The sequence below is a fragment of the Macaca thibetana genome, chromosome 19 (genome assembly GCF_024542745.1).
Source record: "Macaca thibetana thibetana isolate TM-01 chromosome 19, ASM2454274v1, whole genome shotgun sequence".
NCBI classification, from domain to species: Eukaryota; Metazoa; Chordata; class Mammalia; order Primates; family Cercopithecidae; genus Macaca; species Macaca thibetana.
The window spans coordinates 25,418,648-25,435,803 of record NC_065596.1 but is presented as its reverse complement, the minus strand read 5'-3'; the positions used below and the strand labels follow the sequence as shown (position 1 = coordinate 25,435,803).

General features: G+C 50.0%; 1 protein-coding gene across 1 annotated transcript; it reads right to left on the bottom strand.

The window, feature by feature from the left end:
* Window positions 1-2,738: 2,738 nt before the first annotated feature.
* CEACAM19 (CEA cell adhesion molecule 19) lies at window positions 2,739-16,017 on the bottom strand. The gene is made up of 8 exons (XM_050772370.1): window positions 15,190-16,017; window positions 14,216-14,584; window positions 10,764-10,914; window positions 8,160-8,243; window positions 6,771-6,817; window positions 5,794-5,879; window positions 4,457-4,510; window positions 2,739-3,648 (listed from the first exon to the last, which is right to left on the bottom strand). Exons 1-8 carry the CDS (start codon window positions 15,242-15,244, stop codon window positions 3,595-3,597), a joined length of 900 nt encoding a protein of 299 aa, XP_050628327.1. The 5' UTR covers window positions 15,245-16,017; the 3' UTR covers window positions 2,739-3,594.
* Between the last annotated feature and the right edge of the window lie 1,139 nt (window positions 16,018-17,156).

The window sequence follows — 17,156 nt, the reverse complement described above, 5'->3', positions numbered from 1 at the left end:
CCATGCGCTTTGTCTGTGGCCTTTCTCCCACTAGCAGGTCAGCTCTCCAAAAGCAGGCATCACTGTCTGGTTCATGGCTGTCTCCCCAGAGCCTAGAATAGGGCTGTCCACAGCAGATGCTCAATAAATGTTCATTGAAATGATGAACAAACCAATGATTGGCACACTCTTCTCTCCAATCCCCTGTATCCAAACCAGAACCGAATTCTGTCAATGTTTTGTTTTAGAGTGTTGCTCTGTTGCCCAGGCTGGAGTGCAGTGGCATGACCTCGGCTCAATGCAATCTCTGCCTCCCGGATTCAAGTGATTCTCCTGTCTCAACCTACCACCATGCCTGGCTAATTTTTGTATTTTTAGTAGAGACAGTGTTTCAGCATGTTGGCTAGGCTGGCCTTGAACTCTTGACCTCAAGTAATCTGCCTGCCTTGGTCTCCCAAAGTGCTAGGATTACAGGCATTTGCCACCATGGATTTCAGTCCTCCTGCCTGCAGAGCCAGGAGTTTGAGACCAGCCTGGCCAGCATGGTGAAATTCGTCTCTACTGAAAACACACACACACACACAAAAAGTAGCTGGGTGAGGTGGTGTGCACCTGCAGTTCAGCTACGTGGTAGGCTGAGGCAAGAGAATTGCTTGAGCCTGGGAGGCGCAGGTTGCAGTGAACTGAGATCGCGCCACTGCACTCCAGCCTCGGCGAAAGAGTAAGACTCTGTCTCAAAAAAGAAAAAAAGAAGAGAGAGAAAAGGTGGAATCCCTCACACTTCTAGCCCTGGGCCCTGGCTACCTGGCTGACCTGGTTGACCATCTTAGCAAGGCGGTCAAAGGCCCAGGCATTGGGTGTCTAGAGTGGTCTGGGGAAGGAGAAGTCTTCCAGGGAGTATTTGCATACTGAGTCAGCATGAGACGCAACTTCCCCTTCTGTGATTTCTTCCTCATCCTCTGTATTAGTTTCCTGTTTCCTGTAAAACATTGCCACAAGTTCAGTGGCTTAGAACAACACAAGTTTTTTTATCTTACAGTTCTGGAGATCAAGAATCCAAAAGGGGCCTTGCTGTACTAAAGCCAAGGTTTCAGCGGGACTGTTGCTTTCTGGAGGTTCTAAGAAGAGAATCCATTTTCTTGCCTTTCCCCAATTCTGATTTTTTTTTTTTTTTTTTTTTTTTTTTTTGAGACAGAGTCTCGCTCTGTCACCCAGGCTGGAGTGCAATGGCGTGACCTTGGCTCACCGCAACCTCCGCCTCCTGGGTTCAAGCGATTCTCCTGCCTCAGCCTCCCCAGTAGCTGGGATTACAGGCGCCTGCCACCATGCCTGGCTAATTTTTGTATGTTTGGTAGAGATGGGGTTTCCCCTTGTTGGCCAGGCTGGTTCTTGAACTCCTGACCTCAAGTGATCCCCCTGTCTCGGCCTCCCAAAGTGCTGTGATTACAGGCGTGAGCCACCACCCTTGGCTCTGATTTTTTTTTTTTTTTTTTTAGAGACGGGGTCTTGTTATGTTGCCCAGGCTGGTCTCCAACTCCTGGCCTCAAGTGATCCTCCCACCTTGGCCTCCCAAAGTGCTGGGACTGCAGGCGTGAGCCACCGAGTTTGGCCCTCTTCCAGCTTCTAGAAGTTTCTTGCATTCCTTAGCTCATGGCCCCCTTCTGTCTTCAACGCTCACAATGGCCCACGGAATCTTTCTCACACTGAATTGTTCTGACTCTGAAGTGCTGCCTTGACTTTCGGCTCCTTTTCCCATTTTCAAAGAGTTTTGCTTCCTTTGTTGTCATAGCCCCTCTGACTCACGCTTCCTGTGTCCTTCTTGATTATAAGGACCTGTGTGATTACATGAAGAGCCTGCCAGGGCAATCCAGGATAATCTCCCAAAAGCAGGATGCTGAACTTAATCACAGCTGCATTCTTTTGTCATATAACGTAACATTCATAGGGGTTAGGATGTAGACGTCACTGGGGGCCCGTTATTCAGCCTTTCACAGCACCCTGCCTCCCAGAGCCACAGTCTCGGCAGTGCCTTTCCTGGCCCTGCGCCACGTGCCCCTCCGTCCATCTCCTGACATCAACACCCACCCACCCTTTCCTGCTTCCCCACTCTCTCCACCACACTGGCCTCCTTGCTGCTCTTTTTTTTTGAGGCGGAGTCTTGCTCTGTCACCCAGATTGGAGTATAATGGTGTGATCTTGGCCCACTGCAAAATCCGCCTTCCAGTTTAAGCAATTTTCCTGCCTCAGCCTCCCCAGTTGCTCCATTTCCCCAATACACTTATCCCCATCTGACAGACAGCGCATGTTCATTATTTTATTTCCTGAGTCTCTCTTTATTTACAGGCGCCCACCACCATGCCTGGCTAATTTTTGTATTTTTAATAGAGATGGGATTTCACCATGTTGGCCAGGCTGGTCTTGAACCCTTGACCTCAAGTGACCTGCCTGCCTTGGCTTCCCAAAGTGCTGGGATTACAGGCGTGAGCCACCATGCCCAGCCGCCTTGCTGCTCCTTAAATGTGCCAGGCATGCTCCTGCCCCGGGGCCTTTGCACTTGCTATTCTCTCTGCCTGGAATGCTCTTCCTCCAGAGCCCCACAAGGCTCCCTTCTTCCCCTCCTTCAAGTCTTTGCTCATTTGTCACCTTCTCAGCGAGGACCTCTCTGCCCTCTCTAATTAAAAATCTCAGTCCCCCAATACTCTCGACTCCCCTCCATTTCTCCAATACACTTATCCCCATCTGACAGACAGTGCATGTTCATTATTTTATTTCCTGAGTCTCTCCCCTGCCAGAGCGACCCTCTGGGAAAGCAGGAGTTTTGTTTTACTTTCTATCAAGGCTGCAAGAGTCTAGAACTGGGTCTGGCATACAGCAAAGGCTCATTTATTGCTGAATGAATGCGTAGATTGGGGGAGGGGAGGACAAGGTGAGGCCACATTTGGGACCAGGGCTGGGGTGGGGTGGAGAAGGGAGCTGCTGCCCAGAGGGACTCGGTGAGATTCAGGGTGGGGGCCAAGGCCAGCAGCTGGCAGCGGTTTCTGAGAGCGGCTGGGCCTGCCTGAACAGGGAAGGGGTCCGGCAGCCATGGTCACCTTGCTGGGACTGGCGTGTGGGGCCGCAGGCCTGTAAGGCTGGGCCTCTCTGCCACCTGAGGCCTGCATGGCGAGGTGTCTGCCTTGTCCCCAGGGGAAAAGACTCAGGGTCACTGGTGGAGTTGGGGTAGGGCATTGAGGACAGACAGTTGGGAGCCCAGCCAACTGCCTGGGAGGCAGGCCTGAGGCCACCCCCTTGTCCCCAGATATCCAGATCTTGGGGGACTTTGGCAGGGAAAGGGGCCAGAGCCTGATTTTCACAGGCACATGGCCCAGGCCAGCTTGCTGGAAGGAACAGACCGAAGGTGGGCATGCATTCAGGGGTTGTACAGGGACCCAGGCCTGTTACAGTCTCCTGTCCCCCTGCCAGGACACCTGCCCCATGTGCTGCTGAGTCCTTGGCCGAGTCCACCTCATCGGCCCCACAGCTCCCCATGGCCTTGTGCTGCTGGTCTCAGGTGTGAGGCTCCCAAGGGAGGGCTAGGGCCTTGTCTTCTCCCCGGCTGGCCTGGGCCAGGACTCATCAGGAGGTTGGCACCAGCTGGCAGTAGGGGGCAGGGTCGGGGTTTAGCAGGTCCTGCTTGGGGGGGAGAGAGAACAGAATTATGACTGGGTGGAGGGTGAGAGTCTTGGGGAGACAGAGAGGGACAGAGGATGAAAGACAGAGTGAGATGCGGAGAAATATATAGAGAGAAAGAATGGAAGAGCAAGGTGGAAAGAGAGTGAGACGCAGAGAAAAGAGGTCCTGGAAGAACCAGGAAATGAGGTGGACACAGTGCCAGAGACAAAGAGGCAGGAGAGACAGAGAATGGAGAGAGAGACAGAGATGCAGAGAAACAAAGATGTGTAAAGAGATGCATCTTAGACAAGGCAGCATGAACAAACCGGAAACAGAGAAAGAGAGATTAAAAAGGACACAGCCAGAGAAATTGAGAGAGAGAGAGAGAGAGAGTCTAAGAAAGGGGAAGACAGACACACAGACATATGTAGGCCACTCAGAGAGAGACAGAGCCACAGGGACAGACAGCAGACAGGAGGGGATGGAGAGGGACTGAGCCCTGTGGTGGGGTTTCACTGGGGACCCGACTGGCTGTGTGGCCCCGGGCAATCCCCTGTCCCTCTCTGGGCCTTGTTCCTCCTGTGCAAATTCCAAGTTTTGGATCCCTTTTGCAAAGAAGGAAATCACAGCCTTGGGAGGAAAAGGGACTTGCCAGGGTCTCTCAGGGAGGCGGTTTGGGCTTCTCCGAGAGCTGAGACCATGAGGCTTGTGGGGACAAGGGGAGGAGAGCCCCCAGTTTTGGTTGTCTTGACCCCTCCCCACCCAGGCTTCGGGGCTCCTGGATCCATGGGATCCCCACCACCCCTCCCAGCTCCCAGCTCCATACCTCGTATTGGTGGTTCTCTGGCCCCGCCTGTAGGGGTGGGAGCGTGGGCAGGGGCTGCAAGGCAAGGACACAGGTGAGTGGGCGCTCGGCACCCCCACCCTCTAATCTTTGACCTTTGGTTCTGGGACACTCTCAGATTCCAAGTCCCCATCATCCCTCCCAGACTGCGAGGCCCCTGGGCAGAGGGGATTAGCTCCCTTGCACCTCAGCGTTCTCTTCTGACAAATGGGTACTGGGCCCCAGCTTTGTGTGGTATCCTGTCAACCACTCCGTTAACTCTCAGTCTACCCCTGTCAACACCTCTGGTTCTAAGCTCTTAGCCTTAGTGTTTTAAGTTTCTCTTATTTTTCGCTTTTTTAGAAAAAGACAGGATCTTGCTCTGTCACCCAGGCCAGAGTGCAGTGGTGCAATCATGGCTCACTGCAGCCTCAAACTCCTGGGTTCAAGGGATCCTCCCTCCTCAGCCTCCCTGGTAGCTGGGACTATAGGTGCACACCACCATGGCTAGCTAAAATTTTGTAGATATTTGTAGATATAAAATTTTGTAGATTTGTCTCGCTATGTTCCCCAGGCTGGTCTCAAATTCCCGGCCTCAAGTGATTCTCCCACCTTGGTCTTCCAAAGTGTTGGGATTTATAGGCGTGAGTCATCATGCCCAGCTAAGGTTTTCTTTTTATTTAATCTAAATAACCTCTTTTTTTTTTTTTTTTTTTTTTTTTTTGGGACGGAGTCTCGCTCCTGTCACGTAGGCTGGAGTGCAGTGGCATGACCTCGGCTCACTGCAACCTCCACCTCCTAGGTTCAAGCGATTCTCCTTCCTCAGCCTCCCAAGTAGCTGCGATTACAGGCATGCACCATCACACCTGGCTAATTTTTGCATTTTTAGTAGAGATGGGGTTTTGCCATGTTGGCCAGGCTGGTCTCAAACTCCTGACCTCAGGTGATCCACCCACCTCGGCCTCCCAAAGTGCTAGAATTATAGGCGTGAGCCACCGCGCACAGCCTAAGTAACTCATTTTTATACACTTTTTGTTATATATATAAAACCTCCCCATTATAAAGGGAGTAGCTGCTCAGTGCAGAAAACACAGACAAGTATAAAAGAAAAGAAGATAAAACCCACCCAGCAGCCTTCACACCCCAGAGACAAATGCTGCTTCTGTTGTGCTGTTTCCTTCCAGTCTCTTTTCCTTAGGATTTTTACAAACAGGGAACAATATATAGAGAGTTGAGATTCCCAGACTTGGTGTCAAGGTGGCCCAGAGGACCACAGCCAGCTCAGAGGGGAGGTGCCTGTTAGCATTGGCTTCAGGGGAGAGGCTGGGGATGGGACTCACCTGGGCTGGGTTTATGGACTTCATGTCACTGATGGGGGACACCAGGAGGACCGGAGAGGGCATCACTTCATAGATGTTGTTGTCACCTGAAACAGGGGACAGGGGAGGTACCAGCTGACAGATGGGTCCCACAGGCCACTCTGGCTGCCTGTTGACATTCATTTATTTATTTATTCAACGAACATTTGTGAAAATTCTTCTTCTAGCCAAACCCAGTGCTGGGGACACAGTGGCGACCATGTCAATCCCGGGCCTGCCCTTCCGGGACTCACAGTCCAGTGGGGGACACAGACCAATCTCCAGAGTGACAACCTGGAGTGTTTAGGGCTGGAGTGGGGGGACTAGGGGTGGGTGGGAACCCAAGAGGGGGTGCCTAAGCAGCCTAGCACTCAGTGAGGGCTTCCTGGAGGGGGCATCTGAGATAGTAGAGAGAAGTAAGAGTGAAGCTAAGGCAGGAGAGGGTGAATGCAGAGGTCTGGTGAGAGAGCCAGCTGTGTTTCAGAAACGATGTTTGATCTGTCTTATGAAGGGCCTTGAGAACCATGTTAAGGAGACTAAACTTTGTCCCAAGGGCACAGGGGAGCCATGGACGGCCTTTGAGCAGAGGAGTAACAGGATCAGAATTTTAGAAAGATCTTGTCTCGGGATGGGTTGGAGGTGTCTGGAGGCTGGGAGACCAGTGAGGAGCTGGGTGTGGGGGGGTCTAGGAGGCTGTTAGTGGCCTGTGGGGGTGGATAGGATCCACTCACATGATGGGATGGGGGTGCCAGCCACTGAGAAGAAGAGAGAAAGCAGGTTTGGGGTGGTGCCGATGTGCTCAGATTATGTGGGTGGAGTTCAGGGGGCCCCAAGGAGGTCTCGGGCAGGTGCATTGGGAGACCCCTGAGTGAGGGAGAATAAGGGGGCTTGTGGCTATGGGAGAGAAGGGAGGAGCTGAAAGGAGGGCTAGGTAGTGAGATCTGGGGCTCTTGCCTTACCAGCATCATGAGCAGGGCCCAATTCTGGTTTCTCTGTGGTCGCCATCCTGGGGACACATGGAGGAAATTGATATTAGGATAGAGAGACACTCGGGTGGATGGAGAGAGACTTAGAGAGGCTGGAAATCCCACCAGGCCCCTGAAAGCCACATGGTCTCTCCTTCAGAGTGAGCTAGGATGAGGCCTGAACTATCCCAGACTCTTATTCCATAATCCCCATCCGCAGTCCCTCAGTTTCCCTAGCCACCACCTCATGCCAATGAGCAACGTTCTCCAGACATCACAGACATCACCATTTACAGAGATCACCCACATGGTCCTGCTCCATCCATCTGTCTTAGATTTCCTTAATGTTTCTCTTTATATTGATTCATTTGAATATCCTTATTTATTTTTTATTTTTATTTTTATTTTTTTTTTTTGAGACAGAGTCTCGCTCTGTCGCCCAGGCTGGAGTGCAATGGCGTGATGTCAGCTCACTGCAACCTCCGCCTCCTAGGTTCAAGGGATTCTCTTGCCTCTGCCTTCCAAGTAGCTGGGATTACAGGTGTGTGCCACCATGCTTGGCTAATTTTTTTTTTGTTTTTGAGACGGAGTCTCGCTCTGTTGCCCAGGCTGGAGTATAGTGGTGCAATCTCAGCTCACTGCAAGCTCTGCCTCCCAGGTTCACGACATTCTCCTGCCTCAGCCTCCCTAGTAGCTGGGACTACAGGCACCCGCCACCACGCCCGGCTAATTTTTTGTATTTTTAGTAGAGATGGGGTTTCACCGTGTTAGCCAGGATGGTCTCGATCTGTTGACCTCGTGATCAGCTCGCCTTGGCCTCCCAAAGTGCTGGGATTACAGACGTGAGGCACCACACCCGGCCCATGCTTGGATAATTTTGTATTGTTAGTAGAGACAGGTTTTCACCATGTTCATCAGGTTGGTCTCGAACTCCTGACCTCAAGTGATTCACCCGCCTTGGCCTCCCAAAATACTGGGATTACAGGTGTGAGTCACTCACCCGTCCTGAATACCCTTAATTTAAAAAGTACACTGGAACCAAGTGAAGTGGCTCATGACTATACTCCCAGCACACTGGGAGACCAAGGCAGGAGAATTTTTTGAGGCCAGGAGTTTGAGACCTGCCTGACCCACAAAGTGAGATTCCGTCTCTACAAAAATTAACCAGGCGTGGTGGCGCGCACCTGGGGTCCCAGCTACTTGGGAGACTCGGGGTGGGAGGATAGTTTGAACCAGGGAGGTCGAGGCTACAGTGAGCTATGATTGCACCACTGCACCCCAACCTGGGCAATAGAGTGAGACTTTGAGTCTGAAACAAAAGTACTCTTGACACCACTATAGCGAGTTTGTTAATTCACCAAATAAGTATTTACAAGCACCAACCATGTGCTGGGCGTCACTGAAGGCACTGGGGACACAGCAGAGCACAAGATGGACAGAGATCCCTGGCTCCCTGGAGCAGGCAGTCTAGCGGGGAAAGAGAGGGGAAGAAAATTGGAGTAAAGCATTGACAGTAGAATATCAGAGAGCAACATTCCTTCCCTATGAAGGAAAATGGAGAGGGGGGAGGGGGTGGAAGGTGTGCGTGCGGTTTTGAGTACAAAAAATAATAATTGACTGGGTGCAGGGGCTCACTCCTGTAATCCCAGCACTTTGGGAGGCCAAGGCGGGCAGATCACCTGAGGTCAGGATTTGAGACCATCCTGGCCAACATGGTGAAACCCTGTCTCTACTAAAAATACAAAAATTAGCCAGGCGATGTGGTGGGTGCCTGTAATTCCAGCTACTCAGGAAGCTGAGGCAGCATAATCGCTTGAACCCGTGAAGGGGAGGTTGCAGTGAGCTGAGATCGTGCCACTGGATTCCAGCCTGGGCGACAAGAGCAAAACAAGAAGCAAGCAAGCTTGGAAATGGTGCATTCCTATAGTCCCAGCTACTTCGGGAGCTAAGATGGGAGGATGGCTTGAGCCCAGCAATTCAAGACCAGCCAGGGCAACACAGGGAGATCTTATTTTTACAAAAAGTAAAAAATAAGCTAGGCATGGTGGTGCATGCCTGTAATTCGAGCATTTTGGGAGGCTGAGGTGGAAGGATCACTTAAGGCCAGGAGTTTGAGGTCAGCTTGGGCAACATAGCAAGACCCCATCTCTACAAAAAATAATAATACAGATAATTAGCCAGGTGTGGTAGCACAGGCCTGTGGTCCCAGTTACCCAGGAGGCTGAGGTGGGAGAATCACTTGAGCCCAGGAGTCTGAGGCTGTAGTAAACTATGATCACGCCACTGCACTCCAGCCTGGGTGATAGAGCAAGACCTTGTCTCTCTAAAAAAGAAAAAAGAAATAGACCAGGCGCAGTGGCTCACGCCTGTAATTCCAGTACTTTGGGAGGCCAAGGCCGGCGGATTGCCTGAGATTAGGAGTTTGAGACCACTCAGGGCAACATGGTGAAACCCCATCTCTACTAAAATACAAAAAAATTAGCCGGGTGTTGTGGTGCATGCCTGTAGTCCCAGCTACTTGGGAGGCTGAGGCACGAAATTGCTTGAGCCCCGGAGGCAGAGATTGCAGTGAGCCAAGATTGCTCCACTGCACTGCGGCAAGACTGTCTCAAAAAAAAAGAAGAAGGAAGAAGGAAGAAGGAAGAAGAGGAAGAGGAAGAGGAAGAAGGAAGAGGAAGAAGAGGAAGAAAGAAGAAAGAAAGAAGAAGAAGAAGAAGAAGAAGAAGAAGAAGAAGAAGAAGAAGAAGAAGAAGAAATCCATGGCACATAAGGAAGAGTTAGGAAAGGAGACAAAATTGCTGCTTTCAAATTCTGGGAACTGGTGAGTGGCAGAAAAATTAGACATCTTATCTACAATCAGTTCAGAATCAATTTCAAGAGACAAAGTTCTGAAGACGCTGATGTCATAAGAAAGGAATTTTTCACGAATAGACTCTCCCTGGGGGAAACAGGACCCCAACTCTCTCTCTCTCCCCACAAAGAGGTAGGTGGCATCTGATAGCTTTGCCTGCCACTGGCCACTCCCCTTCTTTGACAATAGCATCCAGTTTTCCTTTGGAGAGCTGGTCTACACTCTCAATTCATTTGATTAAACGGAGTTGGATCTATCCCAGGCTCTGGGGCTGCACAAATAGCCCAAGTTTGGCCAATCAGGGCTTTCCCTGGCCACCAACCCCTGGCCACAGTGATTGGGTCATGAAAAGTCAAGTGATCTGAGTTAAGCCAATGAGAGGTAGACTTGGGGCTTTTGCTGGAACTACCAGGAACAAGGTTGTCTCCTTGCTAGGAATGGCTGAACCGGTGGAGTATGAGCCTGCCCCTTGGGAGTGATCTTGTCGCAACAGGGGAGAGCCTGCCTAAGAATGAAGCCACCGAAGAAAAATACAGAGTTGAGGAGTATATAAAGGAGTCACTTGAGAACACTGAGCCCCTGGATGCAGCCCTACCTGAAGTTAATAAGTTATGTAGTATTAAACAATTCCTTGTTTTTGGGCAGGGAACAGTGGCGCATGCCTGTATTCTCAGCACTTTGGGAGGCCAAGGCTGGAAGATCACTTGAGCCCAGGAGTTCAAGACCAGCCTGGGCAAAACCTCATCTCTACAAAAAAAAAAAAAAAATTAGCCAGGCCTGGTGATGCACACCTGTAGTCTCAGCTACCTGGGAGGCTGAGGTGAAAGAATCACCTGAGCCCAGGGAGGTCGAGGCTGCAGTGAGTCGTGATTGCACCACTGCACTCCAGCCTGGGTGACAGAGCGAGACCCTGTCTAAAATTCCTTGTTTTTGGTAAGTCAGTTTAAGAATAGGTTTCCTGTCCCTTGCAATGCAGAATTCTGTTTTACACAGGATAGAAAGATCCTTTTCACCCCAGGAGTTCCAAGATTTGATGAGATTGTGTATGAGCCGGATGATGTGACTTGTGGAAAAATCCACGGGGCTTGAGAAGACAGTGGGAGGAGACAGGAGAGGGACGCCTGGGGACCCTGTACCTGTGGCTCTGGCCCTTCCAGTTCCTTGTCACCAGGAGATAGGCAATGCAGCTGATGAGAAGGGCCCCAGCAGCAAGAGATCCAATGATGGTGGCTGCCAGGATCCCAGCGTTGGTGGGCAGGTGTGTACTGGGTAGTTCCTTATTCTTTTCTGAGGGATGAGAGAAAGAAAGAGAGAGAGGGGGGACTGTGCGACGTCTCCTGAGGGCTCCCCTAATCCCCCACCGACTGTATCAGTGACTGCCTGGAGAACTGAGGTGCAGTTTCCTATTTCTAGCCCAGAGCTTTCTCCTGCTTTTCAGATTTGAGTATCCAACCATCTGGGTGGCACATAAAATCCAACATGTCCCAGTGGGCCGGGCGCGTTGCTCACGCTTGTAATCTCAGCAATTTGGGAGGCTGAGGTGGGAGGATCACTTGAGCCCAGGAGTTCGAGACCAGCCTGGGCAACATAGTGAGACCCTATCTCTATTAAAAAAATTTTCAACATGTCCCAGATGGAACTCCTCAGCTCTCCCCTATCTCAATGTCACCAGTTCCCTAGGGTTTCATATGATCCTCAGCACATCCAAAATCTGTTTGCTGACAAGCTCCCCAACTCTACCCCATCAAACTGATTTTTTTTTTCTTTTTTGAAACAGCATCTCACTCTGTTGCCCAGACTGGAGTGCAATGTCATGATCGTGGTTCACTGCAGCCTCGAATTCCTGGGCTTTAAGCCATCCTCCCACCTCAGTCTCCCAAGTAGCTGGGACTACAGGCACACACCACCACTCCTGGCTAATTTTAAAATTTTTTGTAAAGAAGAGGTGTCACTAAATTACTCAGGCTGGTCTCAAATTCCTGGACTCAAGCAGTTCTCCCCCCTTGGCCTCCCAAAGTGTTGGAATTACAGATGTGAGTCATCGAGCCCAGAGCCAATCTGCTTTGCTTTTTCTCACCTCAGTTGATGATACCTGAATCCTTTTAGCAGAAGGATGAGGTTCTGGGCTGTGTTTTGCAGGAGATGTAGGGGACTCGGAGGATTCTTAAATTGGACTTGCCAGAATTAAGACCACGCCTACCTGGCTCTTACCCTCTGACCTCCCCGCTTTACTCTCAAACTGGACATCTGTTCTATCCCAACCCTTCTTGGCAGCTAAGCTCATAGATTACGAGATCCTAATGCTGCCTACTGGCTGTGTGACCTTGGGCAAATTACTCCATCTCTCTGTGACTTGGTTCGTCTGTGAAATGAGAATAATACGAATGCCTAGCTCTTAGGGTTGTTATGAAGTTTGAAATACACACACACACACACACACACACACACACACACACACACACACTGTTCTCTCAATGATCCAACAAAGAAACTCTATGCCATTTTACAGATAAGGAAACTGAGGCATGGAACAGTAAATTGCCTTGCCTGATGGCTCACTATAAGTGCAGTGCTGGGATCATACCCAGGCCACCTGAACTCCCTAATGACCACGCTGTGCAGCTTCCAAAAGGGGCACCTGTGACCTGGGAGCCCCGGAAACGTGGGGAGAAGCCACCTCAGGCTCCATGAGTGAAGTAAGGACTGTTGTCTCCAACCGGACTAGAGGGTCATTTTATGCAGATTTGTGTAATCAAATGAATGCATGTGTTGAATTAACTTTTGCCTATTTCATCCGTTTCTCTAAAATTTTTTCTATCCACTGTCCAAAACCCATTTTAAAATTTAACTAGGGACCAGGAGTGGTGGCTCACGCCTGTAATCCCAGCATTTTAGGAGGCTGAGGTGGGTGGATCACCTGAGCTCAGGAGTTGGAGACCAGCCTGGGCAACATGGCGAAACCCAGTCACTACCAATAAATAAAAAAAAATTAGCCGGATGTGATGGCACACGCCTACAGTCCCAGCTACATGGGAAGCTGAGGTGGGAGGATCACTTGAGCCTGGGAGGTGGAGGTTACAGTGAGCCAAGACTGGGCATGATGGCTTACTCTTGTAATCCCAGGACTGGGAGGCCAAGGTGGAAGGATTGCTTGAGGCCAGGAGTTTGAGACCAGCCTGAGCAATACCAGTAAGACCCTGTCTCCACATTTTTTTTTTTTAAAGGCATGCAATCTATTTACAAGTGCTCTACCCTCATGATCTAATCACCTCCCACAAGCCCCACTTTTTTATTTTTTGAGATGGAGTCTTGCTCTGTTGCCCAGGCTGGAGTTCAGTGGCATGATCTTGGTTCACTGCAACCTCTGCCTCCCGGGTTCAAGTGATTCTCCTGCCTCAGCCTCCCATGTGGCTGGCATTAGAGGCACTTGCCACCATGCCCAGCTAATCTTTGTATTTTTTAGTAGAGCCAGGGTTTCACCATGTTGGCCAGGCTGATCTCGAACTCCTGACCTCAGGTGATCCACCCACTTCAGGCTCTCAAAATGCTGGGATTGCAGGTATGAGCCACTGTGCTTGGGTGGGACCCAAGTCCCACCTTTTAATACCATCATCTTGGAGTTTAGGATTTCAGCATACGAATTCTGGGGTGATCTGCATCCTGTGGAAATGCCAAGGGGCCACAGCACCTCCATCCCTCAATCACCTTCTTCTTGTCTCTCCTCTAAGGTCACTTCTTGAGTGAGGTCTCCCTGATGACCCCCCTTCCCATGTCACATCATTCTGGTTCATGTTCTTTACTCAGCAAGTCATAACCACTGCGTGCCTCTATTTTTCAATCTGTAAAATGGAGACAATAATGGCACCCACCTCATGGAGTTGTTTTAAGGTAAAAATGAGTAAATATAGGGTAGTGGTTCTCAACCAGGGGTGATTCTTATCCCAGGCTGGAGACATTTGGTAATATCTGAAGACATTTTTGATTGTCATGACTAGGAAGGTGCTACTGGTACCCAGTGAGTAGAGGCCAGGGGTGCTGCTGAAATCTCTGCAACGCACAAACCCTCTAGTGGGAAGAACTGGCCAATACAAAACATCAGTAGTGCTGAAGCTGAGAAACTATGCTTTAGGGAAAAGGTTTAAGATGGTGCCTGGCTCTTCCACAAGCACCCAAGAAATGCCAGCTGTCATTATTGTCCACCATCCTGTTCCTCACACTTTGCCCCGAGTGGATTCATCAGTAAATACTCGCTTTATGAACATAAAGATTGAGGGATGCATTCCTCACAACCAGGCCTACAGTAAGTGCTCAATTAAAATGTGGTTAATGTCAGTGCATGTGAAAGGTAAACGAGATGGTACATTCTCCAGTGTCAGGCACAAGGCAGGCATTTCATAGATATTTTATTAGTTAATGCATGTGAGGGTTAAAGACTATCTCTGGGGACTGGTACACAGTAGACGCTCAATATGTGTCAAGTGAATGAATGAGAGGACCAAATGAAATGGTGTTTGCACAGCACCTGGTGCATGGTAGCTGCTCAGGGCTCATTAGCTTCCTCACCTTATTCCCAGACCCTAACACTTACCAGCTACCTGGACCTCAGTCTTGGCCTTCATAGTCCATTCAGAGTTGATGGTAACGGCTACTTGGTAGGTGCCACTGTCTGTAGGCTGGGCGCGGCGCAGCAGCATAGAACCATTGGGAAAGCCCACGATGTCTCGCTGTCCCATGGCACTGCCATCCCTCTGGGGCCGTTGTATCCCAGGGATGTAGGTAAATAGCCTCGTGCCTCCATACATCTCCTCCCCCAGGTACCAGTTGAAGTCCTGGAAGGTGTCTGGGACACCCTGGACTGACAGGAGAAGGTCCTGATTCTTTTGAGGCTGTTCTGGAATCTTCTGGATGTGGAGGGCTGCCTGGGAGCCTTGGAGCATCCAGAGAACCAGGATTGAGGCTGTGGGAAGTTATAGGGAAGGGCTGAGATCAGGGGTGTTGCCAGGGACCATGGCATGCTCCTCTCTAGATACAGATCTTCAGCCGGGAGCAAGGACTTTGAGTGCTGCTCATTGGAAACAATGCTGGGATTGATTAGTGATGTCTGCCCTGGGTGCAGGCGTGGGAACATAGGCATAGATACCACAGATTTGCCATCCTATTGATCCAGAGGTTTTTCTACCTTGAGATGCTGTGTGGCCTGCTTCTAAACACATGGACTCTCTGAATTCATTCATTCATTTATTCAACTAATACTTATAGGCATATGTAATATATAAACCATAATACCAACTATATATAATACATCTAAACTTCCTTCAATTTCTAGACACTGGAGATATAGCAGGGAACCAAACATACATAAATTCCTGACTTCATGGTCCTAACATTATAGAAAATTCCATAGATAAAATGGCAATGAGGCTGTGATTCTGTTGCCCCTCCCCCATCATACTCTCATTTCATCCTCTCAGGTAATCTTTCCCTACTTCTAAGAGGAAACTTCAATCTCTGGGCTGAGTCCTCATTTTTCCCCTCGGCCTTTAGGGTCTATTTCCTCCTTACCTGAGAGCAGGAGGCTCTTTGAGAAGCAGCCCTGGGTCCCCATGGGAATCTCCATCTTGGCGTCTTGTGGAAATGCCAAGGGGCCACGAGCTGGACACTAAGGGGGCCAGAGGGGTGGGCCCTGGCTGTCTGAAGTAGGCCAGCTCAGTGGGGATCCCAGGGGTGCCTTAGAGACACCGCTGAGGCTGGCCCAGCCCCAGCATGCCCTGTCCATGGGCTCTGGAGGCTCCACCTATACTCCCTGGGATGGAAGCACAGACAGAGGTTGAACCAGTTTTTCAGGGTGACTGGGGAACTTCCCAGGACTCCTCCCCTGACCCTCTTCAACCTCTTTTTCTCACTCAGCGTGACTACAACAGCAGTCACTATAGCAATAGTCATAGCAGCTGCTGTTTGAGCAATTCCCCTAGGTTTGCTCAAACACACACTACCTCATTCAGCAGCCACCATAAATAACTGTTCCCATTGCACAGATGTGGAAACAGAGGCCCAGGAAAAGAAACAAGTCTGCCAATAGACAGAGGTGGGATTTCACCTGTGACTGACTCACTTGAAGGCTCTGAGACAGGCCGGGTGCGGTAGCTCACGTCTGTAATCCCAGCACTTTGGGAGGCCAAGGTGGGTAGATCATGAAGTGAGGAGTTTGAGACCAGCCTGGCCAACATGGTGAAACCCTGTCTCTACTAAAAATACAAAAATTAGTCAGGCATGGTGGTGGGTGCTTGTAATCCCAGCAACTGTGTAGGCTGAGGCAGGAGAATCACTTGAACCTGGGAGGCAAGGGGTTGCAGGGAGCCGAGATCGCGCCACTGCACACTAGCCTGGGTGACAGAGCGAGACATTGTCTCAAAAAAAAAAAAAAAAAAAAAAAAAAAAAAAAAAGCTGTTAGCCTAGTGGTTTTTTATTTTAATTAATTTATTTTTTTTGAGATGGAGTTTCGTCTTGTTGCCCAGACTGGAGTGCAATGGCGTAATCTCGGTTCACCGCAACCTCTGCCACCAGGATTCAAGTGGTCCTCCCACTCAGCCTCCCGAGTACCTGGGATTACAGGCATGCGCCACCACGCCCAGCTAATTTTGTATTTTTAGTAGAGACGGGGTTTCTCCATGTTGGTCAGGCTGGTCTTGAACTCCTGACCTCAGGTGATCTGCCCACCTCGGCCTTCCAAAGTGCTGGGATTACAGGCGTGAGCCACCGTGCTCAGCCTGTTTTTTTTTTCTTGAGTCAGGGTCTTGCTCTGTCTTTCCATTCACGAACATTATTTTGTAGTTTTTAAGAGTGTGTGTGGTTTTTTTTTTTGAGACGCTGTGTCACCCAGGCTGGAGTACAGTGGCACAGTCTCAGTTTACTGCAATCTTCCCAGGTTCAAGCGATTCTTCTGCCTCAGCCTTCTGAGTAGCTGGGATTACAGGCATGTGTTACTATGCCCGGCTAATTTTTGTATTTTTAATAGAGATGGGGTTTCGCCATGTTGGCCAGGCTGGTCTCAGACTCCTGATCTCAGATGATCCTCCTGCCTCAGCCTCCCAAAGTGCTAGGAGTATAGGCATGAGCCACTGCACCCAGCCCCAGAGTGTATGTTTTGTACTTTTCTGGATCATGTTTATTCCAAGTGTGTTATTCTTGTTTTTTTTTTTTGTTTTTTGTTTTTTGTTTTTTGAAGACAGGGTCTCACTCTGTTGCCCAGGCTGGAGTATAGTGGCATGATCATTGCTCACTGTAGCCTCCAACTCCTGGGCTCAAGCAATCCTTCCATCTCAGCCTCCTGAGTAGCTGGGACCACAGTTGTACACTAACATCCCTGGCTAATTTTTTTATGTTTTGTAGAGATGGGATCTCACTATGTTGCCCCAGGCTGGTGTTGAACTCCTGGGCTCAAGTGAACCTCCTACCTTGGCTTCCCAAAGTACTGGGATTACAGATGTGACCCACCACACCTGGCTTAGCCTAGTTTATAAAAAGCATT